The sequence below is a fragment of the Corticium candelabrum genome, chromosome 5 (assembly GCF_963422355.1).
Source record: "Corticium candelabrum chromosome 5, ooCorCand1.1, whole genome shotgun sequence".
Taxonomy (NCBI): domain Eukaryota; kingdom Metazoa; phylum Porifera; class Homoscleromorpha; order Homosclerophorida; family Plakinidae; genus Corticium; species Corticium candelabrum.
This window is the reverse complement of record NC_085089.1, coordinates 790,792-812,214: the sequence shown is the minus strand read 5'-3', so window position 1 is coordinate 812,214 and position 21,423 is coordinate 790,792. Positions and strand designations below refer to the sequence as shown.

The 21,423-nt window shown below is 44.9% G+C and overlaps 2 protein-coding genes across 3 annotated transcripts; both read left to right on the top strand.

Annotated features, from left to right (window-relative positions):
- The first annotated feature begins 7,397 nt into the window (after positions 1–7,397).
- Positions 7,398–13,069, top strand: LOC134180333 (dual oxidase maturation factor 1-like). 2 transcript variants are annotated; one of them, XM_062647466.1, is made up of 5 exons: positions 7,398–7,565; positions 7,764–7,821; positions 7,884–8,018; positions 8,089–8,181; positions 13,019–13,069. In XM_062647466.1, exons 1-5 carry the CDS (start codon positions 7,398–7,400, stop codon positions 13,033–13,035), a joined length of 471 nt encoding a protein of 156 aa, XP_062503450.1. In that variant the 3' UTR covers positions 13,036–13,069. The 2 variants fall into 2 exon arrangements, with proteins under 2 accessions (XP_062503450.1, XP_062503451.1); XM_062647467.1 differs by lacking the exon at positions 13,019–13,069 and adding an exon at positions 8,250–8,362.
- Positions 13,070–19,129: 6,060 nt separating this feature from the next.
- LOC134180585 (dual oxidase maturation factor 1-like) lies at positions 19,130–20,524 on the top strand. The gene is made up of 3 exons (XM_062647766.1): positions 19,130–19,141; positions 19,489–19,688; positions 19,751–20,524. The coding sequence occupies exons 1-3, from the start codon at positions 19,130–19,132 to the stop codon at positions 20,298–20,300; spliced, it is 762 nt and encodes a 253-aa protein (XP_062503750.1). The 3' UTR covers positions 20,301–20,524.
- Positions 20,525–21,423: the final 899 nt, after the last annotated feature.

The window sequence follows — 21,423 nt, the reverse complement described above, 5'->3', positions numbered from 1 at the left end:
TCACAGTAAGGAAGAAGAACGGTCAAGTGCGGATCTGCTTGGACCCCAAGGAGCACAACCTGGCAATGAAGAGATCTCACTACCCTATGCCCATTATCGAGGAAGTAGCCACACGGCTTACCAAAGCCAAAGTGTTTATGGTACTAGACGCCAAGAGTGGGTTTTGGCAGATAAAGCTGGATGAGAAGTCGAGCTACTTGACCACGTTCCAAACAGCCTTTGACAGGTACAGATGATTGCGGATGCCTTTTGGTATAGCATCAGCACCGGAGATATGGCAGCGAAATATGCATCAGATTATAGAGACCTTGAATGGAGTGGAAGTCATTGCAGATGATTCTGTTATTATTGGATTTGGAGACACAATGTTGGAGGCGACTGAGAGTCATGATCGCAATCTGTCAGCATTTCTTGACAGATGCAGGGAAAGGAACTTGAAGCTAACCCCAGACAAAGTCAAGCTCAGGCTGACTGAGATTCCATACATTGGACACAAGCTAACTGTCCATGGAGTGCAGCCAGACGCATCCAAGGTAGAAGCGATTGTGCACATGCCAACGCCCACTGATACCACTTCAATGAAACGAGCATTAGGACTGGTTACAAACCTCTCAAAACTTTTGCCACGCTTATCTGAAGTGTGTGAAGTTCTTCGTCAGCTAGACCACAACGGAGTTGAATGGCATTGGAGAGAGGAACACGCAAAGGCCTGCGAGGAAGTGAAAAGACTGACTACAACGACGTCGGTTCTAGCATACTACGATGTCAACAAGGAAACCACAATCTAATGTGATGCTTCTTCAACTGGTTTAGGAGTCACCCTGCTCCAGGAGGGTCAGCCAGTTTGTTTTGCATCAAGAGCACTGACAACAAGTGAGAGAAATTACGCACAAATAGAAAAGGAGCCCTTGGCAATCCTTTTTGGTTGTGAGAGATTTGATCAATACATCTACGCGAAACACACAACGGTAGAGTCTGATCACAAGCCACTCGAGGACACTACTAGGAAGCCCATGGCAGATGTGCCAAAACGATTACAACGAATGTTGATGCATCTTCAGCGCTATGATATCCAAGTCACGTACAAAAAAAGGTCAGAAATGTACCTAGCGGATGCTCTTTCCCGCGCGTATTTGGAAGGTACAGTTACCGCCAAAGACTGGCAGAGTGAACACTGTTTGCAAGTTGATGAAGTCAATATGGTGGAAGACGTCCCTATCGACAACCCGTTATTGGAAGAAATCAGGCGAGCTACAAAGGAAGATCAAGAGCTGCAATGCATCAGTGAGCTGATTCGTACTGGATGGCCATCACGGACAATAGACGTACCGGTCGCAGCCAGACCATTCCATCAGTGTCACCGCGAAATATCAGTACAGAATGACTTAGTTTTCAAGGGAGACCGTGTAGTTATACCAATATCCCTAACAGGCAGTGTGATCAAGAAGTTACACAATACACACTTGGAAATGGAAGGCTGCCTCAGACGTGCAAGAGAGTCGCTCTTTTGGCCCGGCATGAATGCAGAACTGAGTTATTTTGTCCGGAGATGCTCCTTTTGCGCTGCGTATCGCCCAGAGCAATGCCGTGAGCTCCTACAGCCACACGAAATTTCGTCTACACCTTGGCAAATGGTTGCCATAGATCTGTTCAGTTTTGAGACCACAAATTACATAGTTGTTGTCGACTACTATTCAAATTTTTTGAGATCGATAAACTCAATGATACTTTGTCCAACACAGTTATCCACAAAGTCAAAGGACAATTTGCAAGACACGGTATTCCAGAGATCGTAGTTACGGACAATGGCCCGCAATTTGCCGGCGGTGAATTCGAGCGCTTTGCTACACAATGGCAGTCATCACATTACGACATCTCCCAGATACCCACAAGCTAATGGAAAAGTGGAGAATACCGTCAAGACCTGCAAAAGCATTCTAAAGAAAGCGAAAGAGACCAACCAAGATGTTTAAATGTCGCTCCTCGATTTCCGTAACACGCCCTCCGAAAGCATTGGCTCATCCCCAGCTCAACGATTGTTCGGGAGACGGACGAAAACACAGATACCCATATCACCAAAACTTTTGCAACCTACAGCACTGAAAGGGACAGACGTCTCAGACAAACTACACAGAGCCAAGCAACGCCAAGCGTGGAACTACGACAAAGTCTCAAAGAGCCTCCCACCGCTTGCACCAGGCCAAAACGTGAGAATGAAAAACCTGGTGAAACAGCATGGTCGCTGGCCGTGTGCAAAAGACCAGCAGGACACCGGTCGTACATAGTTGAATCAGAAGGTAGACAATACAGACGGAACCGTCGTCAACTCAGAACCACCGAAGAAGATTGTAGACCAAACCCACTGGTGAGTGATGACTCAGAAGAAGACGAAGATGACGAACCATACAACGATGACGTTGTACCAGACAGACGTGATGACACACCACCAAAACAGACGACCGTACCGATCCATCCACCGCCCACAAGGACTGTCCAGACATACCCAGACATCAAGAAAACCGCACGCGGTAGAACAGTCAAGCTACCTCGGGAATACAGAAACTACGACATGTCGTAACATCGTAACGTTGGTATGGTACAGCCTACTGGTTATAAACTGATTGAGTTGTGTTACAATTTTAAAGAAAGAGGAATGTAACGAGACTGTACTATAATTAGCATTGTGACGTAAGTCATGTCTTTAGAGGACGTGTAGCTGTTAGCAAGCACTGAACAGATCGTTACAGTTCACTCTCTAGGACTAAGACGTCAGTTGTTAATGACGCGCATTGAAGGTCCACAAACATTGTCTAGAGTGACTCATCATTTGTCTGAGATGAGGTCACCGTAACTAGTGCAAGTACTTATAGACACAAGTAGCTTTGAAGTAGTTAGTTAGAGTTTGCAGTTACCTGCCGGAGTTCACAGTGAAGCCTAGTAGATTATATCCTAGTTGGTTTCTGTCTCTAGTATTATATAAATATACTATCGAGCACACTCTGTCTCTGACTCAACCGTGTAGTACTGCGATAGACCTGGACGAATCGACAGCCGTGCTACAAATCTGGTGACAAGCCAAGTGGGATTTCATTCTTCACATTTTTTCGAAGAGATTTTGGTGAACTGAGCTTTATATGGCTAGTAAGGTGGTTGTACCTGAGTCATTTTCAGGCAAAGGATCCGTGGACGTGGAGTTTTGCAATTGGTTCCGACGCTTCGAGTACTGCGCTGCAGCCAATGGTTGGGATGGAGAAGTACGATTGGCGAGACTTCCAACGCTTTTGAAGGGTTTAGGTTTTGCTAAATTTGAACTCCCTACCGAGAATGAGAGGGACACATAGGTACATGCCAAGGGTGGCTTGATTGGCAGATTCTGTCCTAAGGAAGCGCGCATCGATGCCAAACGGCAATTTAGGAGTAGAACTCTCCGACTGGGCGAAGATCTTGATGCTTTTGTCTATAATCTAGAACTTCTGCATTCACGCGCATGGCCACAGCAGGGTGAAGACGCTAGGAACGAACAACTGATGGATCAGTTTATTGAGGGACTCTCATCTCAGCTGCGGCAGAAGGTCATTGAGAATGACCCAGGGACATATGCGCAAGCGAAGGAGTTGGTACGGAGACTTATACGAGCAGATTTCGACAGCCAATCGTGTGTGGCAGAGATTGCAACAATATTTCATCTACCAAAGAAATATCGGAAGTGTCAGAACTACGAGAACAATTAGCTGATTTGACCAAGGTCGTTCGTGACCTAGCTACTCGTCTCCAGTTCTGTGACTTTAGAGGGCCACGGTCAAACACAGAGAAACGGGTGGAGAGTTGGCACTGCGGAAAATTGGGCACGTGCAGAAGCACTGCAAAAAGATGGCTAGAGAAGCTGGTGGGTGGCGACCACAAGAAAGAACTGAAGTTGTAAGTGTATGCGGATCGTCATCTGTTCGGGTTTCCGCAGTTATGGATGGCAAAGGCACAGACTGTCTTGTAGACACTGGGGCAACCGTATCGATTCTACCGATCAAGTTCTTTACAACCGTGAGATTACAACCAGAACACAAACAGACGAACGTCAGAACGGTTAACGGACAGAAACTGAAAATATTTGGGTCTACGAAAGTTGAAGTCGCATTGGGAGACCACCGCTGTGGTAGACACAAATTTCTGCTAGCAGACGTAAAGACTCTATCAATCTTGGGTGTTGATTTTTTCGAGGCATTGCAAATGACAATTGACTTTAGCAAGAAAGTTATTCAATGGGACAGAGGCCAAGTCGACATTCGGACACCAAGGAGGAACAAAGCGTTATCGTTAGAAATACAGAATGGTACTAATAATTCAGATGGTCATGTCACTGTTGCTCTCGCTGAAATGGAACAGAACACCGGAGAAACTTTCAGGAAGGCGCTAGCAAGAGCTGCTGACCTGGAAAGTCAACTTGACCAAGAGAAAAGAGAACGAGCACAAGAAAGAAGAATATTTGAAAAAGAGAAGAGGGAGTGGACAAAGTCTCCACTTCTTCCTAAGCCAAATTCACAATCTAGGCGTACGAGAACTGAAGAAGAGAATCTGAAATCAAAAAAAACCGCTTCGCAAAGTCTACTGGGTAAAGCACCAGCCGTACAGTTGAAGAATTGTGTGAACATGCAAGAGGAGTCAACTAGTCACTCTAAAGCTCTGCATCGGTTAGGAAACAAGTTCAGTCGTCACAAATACGGCGTTCGTAATCGTTCGAGAGAATTCCATCATACACGGAACTACGATGCAATGAAGAGACAACGCGTAAATCATCACTGTGGTGATCAAGTAAGTCTAAATGAACAATCCAGCGGTTAAGAAACCACAGTACCTCCAACATTTAGTGACTGATCTATCACTTCTGGACAATCCACCCTAAGCTTCGGGACGAAGCATAGACAAAGGGGGAGAATTGTAGCAAGTCTGATTCTAATTACCTACGACAGGTCCAGATGTGGTATAATGTTAATTGCCAAGCGTAGCGAGGCTTCTAATCTGGGTAGCACAACAGAAACGGGCGTGGTCCTATATGGGTCTCTATCGAGCTTCTGGTATATGTGTGCGTGTGTGTGTGTGTGTGTGTGTGTGTGTGTGTGTGTGTGTGTGTGTGTGTGTGTGTGTGTGTGTGTGTGTACACAAATCTCAAATTTCTCCTCCCCACGACCACGTTTCATGATAGGACCTAACTTAAAAAATCATTTCTGTGTCCGACTACAGATGAGTCTAAGAACGATTCGTTTAATTGACCAAACCACGAAGAAAATGCTTCATGAAGTTTCGTCGCTCCATCCTTTTGTATTGTAGCTAGGAACTGTGTGTACGTGACAACCAAGAAACACCTTCAGGAGTTGAATGCCACCTACAGTCAACTAGTCACACGTCCCATACTTATACCTCGTTTACACTGGGAACAGTTTCTTGGAACAGTTCTGAGAATTGTTCTGGGAGCTGTTCTGGCGCCCGTTTACACTGCATCCAGCTTAGCCGTTCTGACGCCTCGATGTCCTCGAACTCCCAGACCTTTAGGAGAGAAAGACGTAACGCACGCTTCTTGTTGTAGCTGTCACGTGATCGATTAGATAACACGTTACTATGTCTCGAGTCACTGCTTTCAACTATTTCCTGGTTGTAATCATCCTTTGTTCTACGATATTCATACTTTAATTTCTTCAGCTTGGAAGAAATTTGTTTCTGGCTTCGAGTGTAGCCAGCAGCCTCCATGTCCCTAGCAATTTTTTCGTATACATCTTTGTTCCTATGGCTACACTCAAAGAGCCGCTGTATAGAGTCCTCCCCCCCCACAATTCGATGAGTTTCATCGTCTCATCATCACTCCACGCCGCCATAACGATATCCGGAAAACTACAAGAAAAATTGCTCTTGCGTCGGTACTGTTCTGGGGTGCGGGAGAGTTTACACTGTACCTGGAACTATTCTGAAATGGTTCTGGAACCACTCTTCTTTAGGTTCTGTTCTGGAACAAAACGCCACGGGAACAGAGCGTTTACACTGCTACTGGGAACTATTCTAGAACTCGAGAACCGTTCTCGACTGCCACTGTAAGCGGGGTATAACAGTATGATTAATACTTTACTACACTGCTGCATCTAACACTGTTGATAGTCAATGTTTGCTGATATCAATTTCTATGTCACTAAATACCATACCACTGTCGTTACAATGGAACCGAGTCCATACCTAGACTGTACATTTCAATTGTCTTGATCACGATCGCAAAACGACGACTACACCTATACCAGGCCTATAGACGTAATCTAAACTACTAGGAAGTTTGCATGTTTACTTCCATGACAGCTAGGGTTTCAACAAATACGTATTGTCTAGCTAGGACTCGACGTTTCAGTAGACCGTCTGAAAATTCCGTTGGACGTGTTACTCACGAACGCGAGCCTCGCCTACGGATACCATACGACTAGTTAAATTACGTACACACCTTGACCTTTGCCACCGACGTCGTCTGCATCACTGACGCGTAGTAGAAATATAACTACAACACTGACACGCAGTAGAACTGGAAGTTCACTCTCTAGGACTAAGACGTCAGTTGTTAATGACGTGCATTGAAGGTCCACATTGTCTAGCGTGACTCATCATTTGTCTGAGATGAGCTACGTCACCGTAACGAGTGCAAGTACTTATAGACACAAGTAGCTTTGAAGTAGTTAGTTAGAGTTTGCAGTTACCTGCCGGAGTTCACAGTGAAGCCTAGTAGATTATATCCTAGTTGGTTTCTGTCTCTAGTATTATATAAATATACTATCGAGCACACTCTGTCTCTGACTCGATCGTGTAGTACTGCGATTGACCAGGACGAATCGACAGCCGTGCTACAATAGCAATAATGAATGTGTGACTATGGCATTGCCCTAGCTATTAGAAGGTGTAGCTCTACAGAAAGGAGCCCATACAATCTGGATATGCCTGTTTGTAAGTCGCAGTGCATTCTAGTGGATAATTCCGACGCCTACCTAGATGGCTAGTGGAACATCTTGTAATAGCTGACATTTATAAACACACACATACATGAAACAGTCATACAAGTTAAGTTGACTAAAATACCTAACCAGGATTGGGAACGCAGTCTCACCTGCTAGTACAAGCACAACCAGCTGCAGGAAGACAAAATCTGAGAAGCACTCTGGTTTGTTCCCGCATTGTCGACGCTGTTTCAGCCTAACTTGTCTCACACAATATCTCATCTCAAATATCAGGCAACCAAACGTACACGACAATAATGTATACACGGATCTGACAGTTCCGGAAAACCTAAAAAGCTTCCTCTCCGGACAGTAACGCAAACAAAATGCGCATAATCGCAGTTCTTCGGTGTCATTTCTGGAGCGACAGAGGCACGTACTATGATTGTAGCCTTCTTTGACGCCTTTCGCAGCAAGCCATATCCTACTCTGTACGGTGCTAGCCAGACGGCAGTTACTGAAGACAAACTCGTAGTTGGTCTTGTGGTAGCCATTGGTGTTCTCGGCTTTACTCTTCTTGTCGTCTCTCCAGCAATCCGTGGAAGAAAGGTGAGATGTATGCAGTTGATCTCTCTATAGTTGCTAGCTCTCCGCTTTCCGTATATGCGGAGACATCGTACGATTAGAAGTTCCAAGTGTGTGTTACTAAGTAGACTGTACCCTGTGCTGCTCGAGAAAAGCGCTGTTAGGTGTCACAGAGCTTCATTTGTCCGGCATTGTCTAACATGTTGGCGCGAAACTTTGCAGGCTCTAGTCTACTTCCTAAAAGTCGGAGCATCTCTTTTCGTCGGCTGCACCATCATCGGTTAGCTTTTAGTTACTTGACTGGTGAATATCCCATTCCTGACTGCGGGCCCATTGGTTTAGTTGGTAACTATGGTTACGGTTGGCAAACCGGAACAATCAAGACGCGCACAGCGTACAAGGCATTTACTGATCATGAAGTTGCTGCTCAAGTTGGACTGCACGTTGGCCTGCGAGGAATCAACATCACATTGAAAGGTGGGCATACATCCACACACCACTACTAACTTTTAGCATGCATGCAATCTTTTACTTAAAATTTTGTTAGGTGAGCCAGAACATCAACTAAAAGAACAGATTAACTACAACGAACAATTTTCCTGGGGATGGCAGCAATTTAGGATTGGATTTGGACCCTATGGTAAGATCTACTTTATTGATAGCCAGTTAATCAATTAATTGATCCTTGTCTGCATGTTTCCTCCTAAGTGTGAACTTTGAAAATCTTCAATATTTTTCGTTGTTTCTTTGAACTTCGCGATGATCTCGATATCGTTAGAAACCGCTAGGTGTAGCCCTTAATTTTTCTACAAAGAAAACGGAAGGATAATAATATACGTTTGCGTATCAAAGACATAGGGGTGGAGCAATGGTTAATTATTATCCAATTATCTTGTGAGTCCAACTGATCAGCAACTGGAAATTGGCGTAACGTGCATGGTCCAACTGGATCAGCTCTTGCTAATTCATTACTCACTTCCGAGGTCACACTCAGGGGGAAATGCCAGTTTTTAAGTAATTAGTCTGACAAGATAACTCTTGTAGCCACTTTTGCAGGCTGTTTGTAAATGAAATGTCTGCAGGGGTTCTCAAACTTAGGAGCAATGATCCTAAACATCTAGCGCCAATAGGACTCATTGGCGCTGAATAGGGAATACCATAGCCATACGGGAATTGCACATGCCTACACATTTAATGAAGAAGCACTAGAAGTGCAAACCCTTGGCCAGTATGGAACAAGCATAATGTTGCAACCTTTGCTCTCTAGACGTCTAGTTCTTTGTGCAACTTCTCTAGGCGTCTGATTGTTTGTGCAGCTTTTGAAGTCGTAATGAGCCACTAGAGGCGGTTTTAGGCGTGGCATAGGTAACACCAGAGCCAAAACAAAATTAGATGTGGGAAAACATGAACGTTACAAATGTAGCTAGATTATAGGCGTTGTTTCTAGAAATGTAGTTGTTTCGAAGTGCTGGAACAAGCCAAATGTTACAAGTCGGAGAGACTGGACGCCAGGCCGGCTGGCAATCTTCGCCTTACGTGATGAAGTAACGGGTGTGATCACTGTTCTGTTTGTTAGTGGGAAACATGGCACGTCAGCAAAATAAGCAGCTCACCACCGATTTTCCAGCTCACAAGAATGTAAAAGTCTCGTTCTTTGTGCAGCTTCTCTAGGCGTCTTGTTGTTTGTGCCGCTTCTCTAGCTAGACGTCGCCTACTGTACACTGTACTGTATTTACACAGCCATCCGTCTAACCGCAATTTTGGTTGTTGTAATGAGGTGACCCCAGAGCCAATTAGGTGTCTGTTCGCTCTGACTTTGGATACCGTAAAACAAAAATGACTAGAGACGCACTAGAGTACTTACAGGTCAGCCGAGCCGCTTCGTCCGACAAGCAGACGCTGTCATGAACAATGCACGTTCCCCTTCGCAAATTCCCGTCAAGCGCCAAGTTTCTGTTGAAGACGACACTAGTGATCTTTGCAACAACACCACGGCCGCTCAGCCACGCACACCGAAACTTCAAGCTGGTAGACTGCAGAACCACTATGCAGAAGCACTGTGAAACAAGCAAAATGTTACAAGTCAGGTACAGCTACACACCCTCGCTCCTGGCTGTTGTTGGGAAAACATACACGTGCAAATGTAAACTATAGGCGTTGTTTCTATGTGCTAAAGCAAAGGACTCAGCACCATGTACACGACGGACGCCCGATGGCCGAATTCTCGTTAGCAGCTACCAAAGAAAGAGAGGTGGAGCCTCATGATGACATAACGTTCGTCTATTGGTCGGTAATGACATCACTTCTCCTCTATTGGTCGGAATAGCTTCATTTGCATCTGTGCTAACCAACTATATATACGGTCGTTGGGTCGGTCGAAGAACGATTACTATACCCTCCATCCGGAAATCTGGGCCTCGGGTAACTAGTTGTACGGTATCCGTAGGCGCCTCGCGTTCATGAGTAACACGCCCAACAGACCCTCTACTGCAACCCTGAGTCCTGGCTATAGACAATAGGTATTTGTTGGAACCCTGTTATGGAAGTAAACATGCAAACTTCCTAGTAGTTTAGATTACGTATATAGGCCTGGTATAGGTAGTCGTCGTTTTGCCATCATGATCAAGACAATTGAAATGTACAGTCTAGGTATGGACTCAGTTCCGTTGTAACGACAGTGGTATGGTATTTACTGACATAAAAATTGATATCGGCAAACATTGACTATCAACAGTGTTAGATGCAGCACAGTGTAGTAAAAGATTGATCATACTGTAGTATGGGACGTGTGAATAGTTAACTGTAGGTGGCATTCAACTCCTGAAGGTGTTTCTTTGTTGTCAAGTACACACAGTCCCTAGCTACAATACAAAAGGATGGAGCGACGGAACTTCATGAAGCATTTTCTTTGCCGTTTGGTCACTTGCACGAATCGTTCTTAGACCCATCTGTAATCGGACACGAAAACGATTTTCTAAGATAGGTCCTATCATGAAACGTGGTCGTAGAGAGGAGAAATTTGAGAATTGTGTGTACACACACACACACACACACACACACACACACACACACACACACACACACACACACACACACACACACACACCACACCACACCCACACACACACACACACACACACACACACACACACACACACACACACACACACACACAAAGTCATGTAGCCCGTTCTTCGCCCGGGCCAATTAATTAAGTTAATTAACACAATTTCAGCGTCTAGACTCTTGGAGCATAATAAAATTCGGTTATCTAAGCGGAGACACCCATGAATGACGATAAAGTGGATATCCGTCATTGAAGCATTGAGTTTCCCGACAGAAATTCTTTGGAAAATGCTTCGAGCAGTAGTTGTCAACCATGCAAGGCGAATTTTTGTTGAGCGGTTCTCATGGTCCGTGGATCACGTTGGCCATGACATCACCGACAAAGTAAATTTGAGCAAATTTAGCAGTAGAATTTTCTGGAGGAGCAAGACTTCCGATAGAATGATAGATTTGTCCCCGAACTTTGAAACAGGGATTCCAATCGATGCGAGCTTTAATTTCATCGCATCCAAAGGACGTCAACTGAAAAGCCGTGTTATACGCTCGCGTGTTTGAGAGGAAATGCTGCGCTTCAACTGATTGTTCCAAAAGGAGATCGAGCGATGGGTAGGCGGTGTGGGTATGGCGGGTAACAAGCCTTTTCCGCCACTGTAGCAGATGCCTGGTGGTTCCTTCTTCCATGTCAGTGCTTCGCAATGTTTGCAATTGAGGTTCATTTTGCCAATGTTGTTAGGAGTAGGCTTCAGTGTAAGATATCTACTAGAAACGTTTAGTAAATGACGGCGACATGCAAGATAGAGGCGAAACTGTACGCCAAAGGACCGTTTGTGGTATTGCTATAACTATGATTTTCCATAAGCATTGATGACGGTATGCATTGTCTACATAGACACAGTTCCAAAAAGGAGACAACTTGGTTAGAAAGTATAAGAATATTTTAGAAGTATGTGGTCATTGACGCGCGTGCTAAGCGCGTGTTGAGAAAGACAGCGGTGCTCATCGTTAACTCTTTCATCGACTGGAGAAGAAGATTTAGTAGTAGCTTTCGCGATCCGTCGAGGAGCACTGCGCTGGCGCTGTCAGTCAAGCCGGCAAGACGGAGTAGCTTCGTTATCTTTTTCCTGTTGCAGTGATAACTTTCGTCGCTTTGCCCTTGACGAAATAGCAGACAGAGAGCGCGTTTTGGGAGGCGTTTTGACAGTGTACAGGCGGGTTTGCTGTAATGACCAATTTTTGTCGCGCTTTAGCCAAACAGCAGAGCGTTTGTGACGTCACAGTAGGTGACGCAACAATGAGTAGGCATAGAATGACATCAAGAAGTACAGATGAACGCCAGCAACGCCTAGCTATTGAACACAGACTACCGAAAATGTCACCAGTTGTTATTCCAAACTGAGAAAATGCCGCATGCTAAAAGAAAAGCGAGGAAGTGCAGCGGTTTGCGAGCGCATAGGAAACAAACTGTTTGTGACGTCACGATTTTCAAAAAACCGCCAACACAAACCAAAGTACGTGGTACTGGCGACCGCGAAGAGCACCATTTGCTTTACGAAAGTAGAGAAGGTTCTGTGCTAAAGGAGGAGCGGAAAGGAATGGCAATTTGCGAGCAATTACGAAACAAAAATTCAAAATGGCTGAGCCCATGGGCCTACTTTCCTTTATAGATATAGATACCAAAAGTTCGATGGAGAGGCATATAGGATCACGCCCCTTTTGTTGTGCGACCCGGATTAGAAGCCTCGCTGCACTCGTCAATTACTGTAGTCTTGTCCGGTGCCTGTATGAGGAGTCTGGGGATGAGGCTATACACATACATGACGAGGCTACACATACATTACTAACTTCATGCTGTCTGAAGTATATGGTCAGTACCTACATCGTTAGCTAAAAACCACACATTAAAATTACTAGATAACTCACACCCTATGGGAAATCATTTCCCACTAAAAGGATAACTGTTTAGCCTAGTGTAGGTCTGTCTTTAGCCTTTACAGGGGTGTCCTAATGTTTGAGGCCTGTATGCAGCATAAGACTTGGCAAGTTCTGGAGACAGAATGGACTTTGACGCCAACTGGCCAATTGCTGGGCTTTGTTGAGGTCACGTGAACAGAGCCATCTATTCACTTCTATTTGGATATCTTTATACAAAGTTTACAAAAGAAACTCATAAACAGATCTCTCTCAAGACCAACACCCATGCATGCAATAGTTTCACATTCTACTTCAAAGTTTATTTTTTAGATGGGCTAGTGTACCGAAACCTATCTCTCTCACATTCACTACTTTAGCTCAGCTGCTGTACTGAATGCCGTGCCGACACCTTACTTTAGCACAGAACACCTGCACGCCTCTGGACAGATAAAATAATAGTGTGCAACATGTTCCTCAATTAATTGGTGCCTTTTGTGAAGTCTATAGTGCCAAATAAGTACTACTCTACTGGATTGTTTTTGCTGATGTGGCCACATCGTTCTCAGTAGGTCTATATCCACTTCAAGACTACTACAGTACTGGAGTCAGGAGTCTACCAGCGCCTGAAGGTCTGAGTCACTTCAGAGTTTTATATGTTTGTCGCCAAAAATGACAAGTCTGTCGCCAATTTTGGCAACATGGCGACAACTTAGACACCCCTGCCTATAAACAAAAACTGCTCTGAGTGGCAGATGCTGTTTAGGTTAATTGGTCTTAATTTATGACTTGCTAACAGTTAGTCATTCATTAGAACTTATGCTAATAGATGTTCCAGATGTTAATGTTTACTCAATTATGAAGACTGATACTCACTCATCTGCATGAAGATGAATCACTGGCAGAAGCAAAATTAGGTTTTGAAGAGTGGAGAGAGTGGGGAGAGTGGGGAGAGTGGGGAGAGTGGGGAGAGTGGGGAGAGTGGGGAGAGTGGGGAGAGTGGGGAGAGTGGGGAGAGTGGGGAGAGTGTTCAGAAGTCCCAGAATTAGATGAAGACATAGTGTAGTGCTTTGTTCTGAGTTAGGAATTAAGATTTCATTCAATTAGTGTGCAACAAGATTTCATTAAATTGACTATACAGTCACCTTGAATGTCCTGGACAGCTGCCATTGATGTCTGGACAACTTCCAAGTTGTTCTGACAAATGTTCGAATACTTGGAAGATTCTAATCTAAGGCCTGCAGTACCTAGGCTTGAGTGTCAGGTTTGAGACATTCGCCACTCAAAGGAAACCACCGACTCGCTATCCTCCGATCAGAATTTTACACGTTTGGTTAGTGTTTGTGCTTACTTTCACGATAATTGCTGATAGCAATGCCCTCTGCTATTGGCTCTCTGCTAATGCCTTTGTAACGGAGTAGTCAATTGCTTTTACCATCTGATATCACATTTTGTTGGCGTGTGAGCTACACCTGCATGTCGTCTTCTCCTTTGTCTTCCTTGTCTTCTACAAAGGTTGGTATTGGCACTCAACTCAGGGTGACGCACAGAGATATGATTTGCGTACGTTGTGGACGACCTTGGTTGGCCGACCTCTGCGGTAAGCTTTGAGTCTAGCCCTCTTAGAACGAGAGAAAACACAGACAACGAGAAGAGCTGGAAAGAGTTGGCCTGTTGTTTGTAGACTTGGATGGCACCTGTCGAGACTGCTGGCACCTGCGTCAAGGCGAAATTACATTAGCAAAGAGCCGATCGCGACACAAATATTGAACGGCACTCTGATTGGAGGATAGAGAGTCGTCGCTTTGTCTAAGTGACTTATGTCTCTAGCCGATCTTTCTCCTTCGAGGGGGAGACGACTAGCTGGACATTTGACTGTATCTATGCAGTACTGTAGTGAGAGACGGGTGCAGGATTGTAGAACAAACGAAAGCACCGGCTTCCAAGTGAGAAATTTTGTACAGAACGTCGGACAGTCTGCGAATGACTCGGTAGGGCCCCTGATAACGCGGTGAGAGCTTAGGCAAACGACCTGGTTGACGGGAAGGTAAATGCAGAAGAACCAGTCTACCTTCGTCAAAATGAACGATACGGTGAGTGGCATCATCATATCGCTTACGAGAGACATCCGATTTGTCTTGGGCATGACGACCACATAACGGTTGCCGTGAGTTGTACGTGGCAGTAGACAGAAGATGTCAACACCAACAGCCTCGAAAGGACGAGATGCACTGAAGAGTTGTAGATGGCCCGAGTGACAAGGTGAAGGAGGCTTACGGGACTGGCAAGAAAGACATGATTGAACGAATGCCTTAATGTCTTGAGCCATACCTTTCCAGTAGAACTGTGAACGAATACGGTGATAGGTTTTCTTGTACCCAAGGTGACCGGCGATCGGCAGACCGTGTAAAGCTTTCATAGCTACTAGACGGGTGGCTGGTGGTAGTATAGGTACATGACAGCGACGTCCGTTGACAACAGTAGTGTGCATAAGTAGACCGGTACTGGAGTCAATCGAAATAGTGCCGGTATCGCGAAGAACCTGCTTAACTTCTGGAGAAGCCTGTCTTGTTTGAGGGTGTTTCAGAAAGTCGAGGACATCATGTAAAAGCGGATCAGTTTCCTGTTGTTGCCGGATTTCATCACGAGTCGGAAGAGCAATAGTGTCTGGACCAACAGCGAGGATAGAAACATCAGAAGGCTGAGTCACGAATGTGTCGTTCGGTAGGCGAGACAGGGCGTCAGCGTTAGTATTCGCTTTGCCTGGCTTGTGACGGATAGTGAAATCAAATTCTTAAAGTCTCAGAACCCAGCGAGCTAAACGACCTGCTTGATGATTAGCAGACAGCCATCGAAGATTAGCGTGATCTGTCTCCAACGTGAAGTGAACACCGAGAAGATACTTCCGAAAACACTCGCCTCCGTACAGAACGGCCAAAAGCTTTTTCTGGGGGTATCGTATTGACGTTCGGCAGCGGACAGCTGACGACTAGCATAAGAAATGACATGTTCTTTGTCGTGGTCGTCGACCTGAGCCAGGATAGCGGCGATAGCAAGATCAGAAGCATCCGTTTGTAACAGAACGAGATTACTCCAGTCAGGATGAACAAGAAGCGGCGCGGACGTGAGTTGTTGTTTCAGACTATCAAAAGCTTCTTGCTGAGCGACAGTCCACTGGAACGGAGTGTTGTCTCGGAGTAATCGCGTCAGTGGTTTAGCAACAGCGGCGTAGAATGGGACAAAACGGCGGAATTAGGACGTCAAACCCAGGAATGACTTGAGCTGAGATTTGGTTTGAGGCACTTTGAGTAAAGTGACAGCTGTTACTTTAGCGGGATCGAGGCCGATACCGTCAGGGTTGATCAGATATGCAATGTAACGAAGTATTTGTTTGGCAAAATTGCATTTGATAGGTTTCAACTTGAGGTTATGGTGTCGGAGGCGCTGGAATACTGTTTCCAAATCTTTAAGATGGCTGTCAAAATCAGTAGAAAAGACAAGAATATCATCAAGATACACGATGCAAGTACGCCATTTGAGGCCAGCGAGAACAGAATCCATTGCCCGTTGAAAGGAACTGGGAGCGTTACAGAGACCGAATGGCATGGTGGTGAACTCAAACAATCGAACAGAAGTAATAAACGCGGTCTTCTCAATATCCTCCGGAGCGACAGGAATTTGCCAGTAGCCGAACATGAGATCAAGACTTGTAAAGTACTATTTTCCGATAGGATATCGAGACTATCATCGACGCGAGGTAGAGGATAACGGTCCTTTTTTGTGCAAGCGTTGACTCGTCGGTAGTCGACACAAAAACGCTTTGTTCCGTCAGATTTATCGGCAAGAACGACTGGACTGGCCCATGGAGAACGGGATTCTCAAACAATACCGTTGCGCATGAGGCAATGGATTTGTTTGTGGACCTCTTCTCTGCTGGCCGGAGGCAGCCGGTACGGTGCCGTGTTAACTGGGAGATGGTCGCCGGTATCGATGCGATGAGTAGCGACAGTAGAACGGCCAAGGTCATCAATGGTTTGCGCAAAAACGTCAGCGTATGAGTCAATCAGAGTACGTAACTTAACTTTTTGTGACGAACGAAGATGCTCGTTGACAAAAGTGGAAGCAATTGCTTGCCTAAGTGATGAAGAGCTGGTTGGATGATCGAGTACGTCCGAGACAGAAGGTGAGTCGGCACAATGACTAGAGATCGGAATGGTAGAAGTCACGGTCGGATCTAATAGTGCAGGAATAGACTGCGAGACAGTAAGAACGCAAACACGGCCAACAGGACCTGTAAGGTCGACGGAAGCAGCAGTGCCATCCTGATCGGTAAAAACGCCGAAAATAGAGAGTGTGGCTTTTTGACTTGAACCAGGGCCGCCAAATGTAACAGTGCCATTCTCGTAGCTAATGACGGCGCGGACAAGTCGCAAAAAGTCGAAACCCAAGAGAACAGGAAATGCAAAGTCTTGGACAACCGCGAATGAATGTGTAATCCGCTTATCGCCAACAGACAACGTGAGTTGTGTTTGACCAACCACATGAAGTTGACCACCATCCGCCGCAATAAGAGTGTGTGGAACAGCTGACGGCGGTGTGACGTCACGACCGAGACCTTCGACAAAAATATGAGAAACAAGCGAGGCAACGGCTCTAGAGTCAATGACACAAGAAGTAATTTCGGTTCCGTCAACAGTGAGGTGTCAAGTGGGAACAGCTGGAAGTGGAGGATTGAGAATCTCTGAACTAGACTCCTCGCGGTCAATAACGTAGACTGGATTATGGGTGCACTGCGGTGGTTGAGTGAAAGAACTTGAACCGGATGAAGGAGCAGAATCGCGTTGTGAATCAACGAATCGCTCAGTAGTGGCGACAGGTGTTTGAATTGCGGTAGGAGCAACAGATGTTTGACTAGACTGAGGTTGAGACTGGAAACGAGAAGCGATTTCTCGCGCCAGACGTTTGCGGCACTCGGCGATGCGATGTCCACACTTATGACAGTAGAGGCATTCACCACGAAACCCGGAAGCTGTAGAACCAGACTGGACAAAACCACGAGAAGAGGATGCGGGAGATACCGCAGTCGACTGTTGTGACTGAAGGAGCTTGATGACGTGACTTTGTTGTGCCAATAATTGTGATTGCTGAGTAAAGAGCTGTTGAAGCAAAACAGTGGAGTGGTCAGAAAGCGATGAAAGTACCGTAGTAGGTGGCTGTTGCTGGTGACCACCAGACGAACCACTGGACTTCCATTGTGAGCAGGTGACCGCAAAGCACTCAGCTGTACCGTCAGGTGCAGGGTGTGGACTTCTTTCACGTTTCCAAATCCTTTCAGCTTTCTCCGCACTTCGAATGACTTCTGCTAAAGTACTCGGTTGGTCTCTTCCAATTCGACTTGAAATTCTGGGCGAAGGCCCTCCTGATACCAAGTGACCACCGTAAGGTCGGGTAGCGCCGAGACCTGAGCCGTGTGCAACTGTAGTAAAGTACGGCGAAAACGAGAGCTGTACCCCGAAACGGTTTCATGTCCGCCCTGACGAAGAGACATCAATTTGCGAGTGTAGAAACGCACCGGATTCTTTGGCCCAAACTGAGTGTGCAGGAGCGATTCAAATGAGTCCCACAACAGGTCTGTTTCTGGAGTTACTGCAACAAACGAGCGATACTCTGCACGAGCACGACCAGCCAAAGCTACCGCAGCATGTCGAAGTTGAAGTTGGGGCGACCAGCGTTCAAGTTGTGCCACTGAAGTGACATGGAAGAGCCAACTGTCCAAATCTTCTCCGTCGTCACCCCAACACTTGTCCAGTTGAACTGAAACCAGCGAACGGCGAGATGCAGAATCCAGACGGTGAGAGTGGACAGGGTCTTCTGGGCTAATCGAACGATCTTGCCGTGCCTGTGACCTTTTACTTTTTCGCGGAGTCATAACGAAGGCACCAGTTTCAAAACCAAACGAACGGTTCTCCACCAGATGTAGAGAGATGCGGGTGTAGGAGCGTAGAACAAACGAAAGACACTTTATTACTATAGGTGCTCTGCTATATTCTCTACGATACCAGAAGCACGTGATCACATATCTAATTATAAGCTATTCTTAGGTACACTCTATGGTACCATGCAGGCATTCAAGTTTTTGCTGAGATATCTTATTTTTATATCCTAAAGCCTCTCTCACACAACACTGATATAGGGAAAATAGACAGGAGTAGAGTGCTTCATTGCGAAGTGAGACGTTTGTAATTGTTTCTCTCGTAAAGTTTGCAGCTGAATCGTACAATGTTTTGCTCGTAGACGTTGCTGATGGTCAATAGTTCAATTACTTTAAAACACTTAAAATTGCACTTTGAGAAAATCAGTGGAAAATTTAGTGCACATGCTCTTATTCTTGACCTGTTCAAGCTGGCTTGACGCTGCAAACTTGAGCTTGGCGCTACATGCAGTGCAATAGTGCCAGTTGCACACCCCTGTGTGTGTGTGTGTGTGTGTGTGTGTGTGTGTGTGTGTGTGTGTGTGTGTGTGTGTGTGTGTGTGTGTGTGCATGCGTGCGTGCATGAATGTGTGCATGCGTGTGTGCATAGAAATAGATACTGAACTTGCTCATTTTACTGATGATGGCTGTTCTTGTAAGAAAGAAGTCGGTATTCTGCTGCTACTGCATGGTCATGCACTCTTCTGTATGATTTTATTTTGTCTGTGTTCTCTTCTTGTAAATGACAAGGGTGTTGATATCACAAGCACAATACAGCAGACATGCATGGAGCTGATGATTTCAGGCGAATTGCTCATAGGACAATAATTGTTAATGTTATAGAAACTTGTTGCTCATTGCTTGTTGCTTTGAGTTTAGCCATGTCTTAAAATCTTGCTAAACTGGAACTTTATTGCAATCATTAGTTTTATCCAGTAACTTGGCTGCTGCTTGAAGTCAGAGTAGATATACTGCACAATATTTGACAGTTATCATAATTAGCTGCTATGTACATCTGATACTCATAACAACATTAAAATATTTATAGCCAATCAACTCAACAGAGAATTTCGAGATGCTCAATGGCGAGGTATGCCTCTACCCATTTTATGGATTGCAGAATATTTCACTTTAGATGGAGAAAACATTCGCTGGAACAGAGGATACCGAGAAGCTGGATTCTACACTCATGGCTTGCTCTGGTATGAATATAGCAGAAACATTGTGCACATTGATTTTTTGTGATTTTGGTGATATTTTGCAGGAGTGCATTTGGTTTATGGCTGATTGTCAATTTTCTTTTTTTGTATTCTCCTCGAATTGGTTGTTATATGTGGGGTCTTACTGGCGTCATTTTACTCACATCAGTGATTATGTATACTGGCATTATTTACAAATGGCCTGAGCTAAAAATTCCATTCCGAGATGGAGATTTAGAGCTGAATTATGGCTGGAGTTTCTGGCTCATTGCTGCTTCAGGAATGTTTTGTATTATTTCTTTTCTTGCTCTGTTTGTTCTCGATTGGAGATGGCCACTGCTCTTCATGTCACTATTTGACTTGACGAATGAAGACTGCTTGCTGCTTGAAGAAGATTCACAAGAAAATGCTCCTCTTACACTTGCACCTCAAAGACCCAGATCTGTTCAAAAATCGAGAAGTCAACATTCCCAAATCAAGCCTATGTATTCTGTTGAGGACGTTACTATTGAAAACACTTCTACATGCACACTCAGTGGCAGGACATCACAACTGACCAGCAGCGCTGTAGAAATGGAAGTTTTTGTTGCAAAATCCTCAGAAGACTCGATATAAATGTACAATGGGTACACTGATAGATGTTAATAAGGGCTGTCACGGCAATGAACAAGGATACACAGGGCATGAATTTAATCGACACGAAGTTGTACTTGCAGTAAATTGTCTTAGAACTTTGATCTAGATCGCTTAGTGCTGGGTTTTTCTTGGTGTGTCCATAGTACTAGTGATAGTATAGAACTGGAGTGTCAACAGAAAAGCAAAGAAATGTGATGTGTACATTCTACGTCGATCTACTGTATGTATGTTTAGTATCTAACTGATCACACCAATACTCTTGAATTTCACCAACAGTTGTTAACAGTTTGTTAGCTATCGATTGTTATATTTCTAACTTGCTTCACAGCGTATACTCTAGATATATTAATCAATCAGCCTGTGCTTTCTGGTAATGCCATGCCAGTGTGGAAAATAGGGAGTTATTTTGGCTTGGACAGACTGAGCCTATAGTTAGGACATTCTTGTATAGTGTTACATGAACTTAGTGCCACCCCTACTGCAACCATTTTGCATTTAATTATTGATAATCCAACTTCCAATGCAGCTGAGGTTTTCTCTGGCTAGGTAAATCATGCTAGAGGCACCTAAGTTTATGAAACTAACTGTTACACTATAATTATTAGTATTGGAAAGGCCATCACGTGATAAGAGAGTGACTGACAATTAGGGCTTATCATATATGCATAGAGGTGGATGTTTTGTCCAAACACGTCCCAAAACTGGCGCAATATTTGGTCGGACAAACAACACATTTGGTGGGACATTGTCCTATGTCCTACAATGTACTATAGTAGCTGCTTGATCATCTATCATTAGTATGCATGATGTGACACTTGAGTATATATATATATATATATATATATATATATATATATATATATATATATATATATATATATATATATATAAAGGAGAGGTGTCTGTCCGTCTGTCTGTCTGTCTGTCTGTCTGTCTGTCCCCGTATGTAGCTTGGCGGTTACTAAACTTTTGAAGAAGCTAGTTTATCTTCAGGCATAGTGAGAAGGAGAACCTTTCCTGCGATAGTGTTTTCGGCTTCGGCCGCTAACCTCCGCGCCGTCGCTGTTATTCGTTGGGAACCCCTTCGAGGTGCTCCGCGTTT

Coding starts and splice junctions, on each gene's coding strand:
- LOC134180333 (XM_062647466.1), top strand. CDS start 7,398: ATGATTGTAGCCTTCTTTGACGCCTTTCGCAGCAAGCCATATCCTACT. Junction 7,566..7,763: donor CAGCAATCCGTGGAAGAAAG/GTGAGATGTATG, acceptor GAAACTTTGCAG/GCTCTAGTCTACTTCCTAAA. Junction 7,822..7,883: donor CGTCGGCTGCACCATCATCG/GTTAGCTTTTAG, acceptor CCATTGGTTTAG/TTGGTAACTATGGTTACGGT.
- LOC134180585 (XM_062647766.1), top strand. Junction 19,689..19,750: donor TACACTCATGGCTTGCTCTG/GTATGAATATAG, acceptor GATATTTTGCAG/GAGTGCATTTGGTTTATGGC.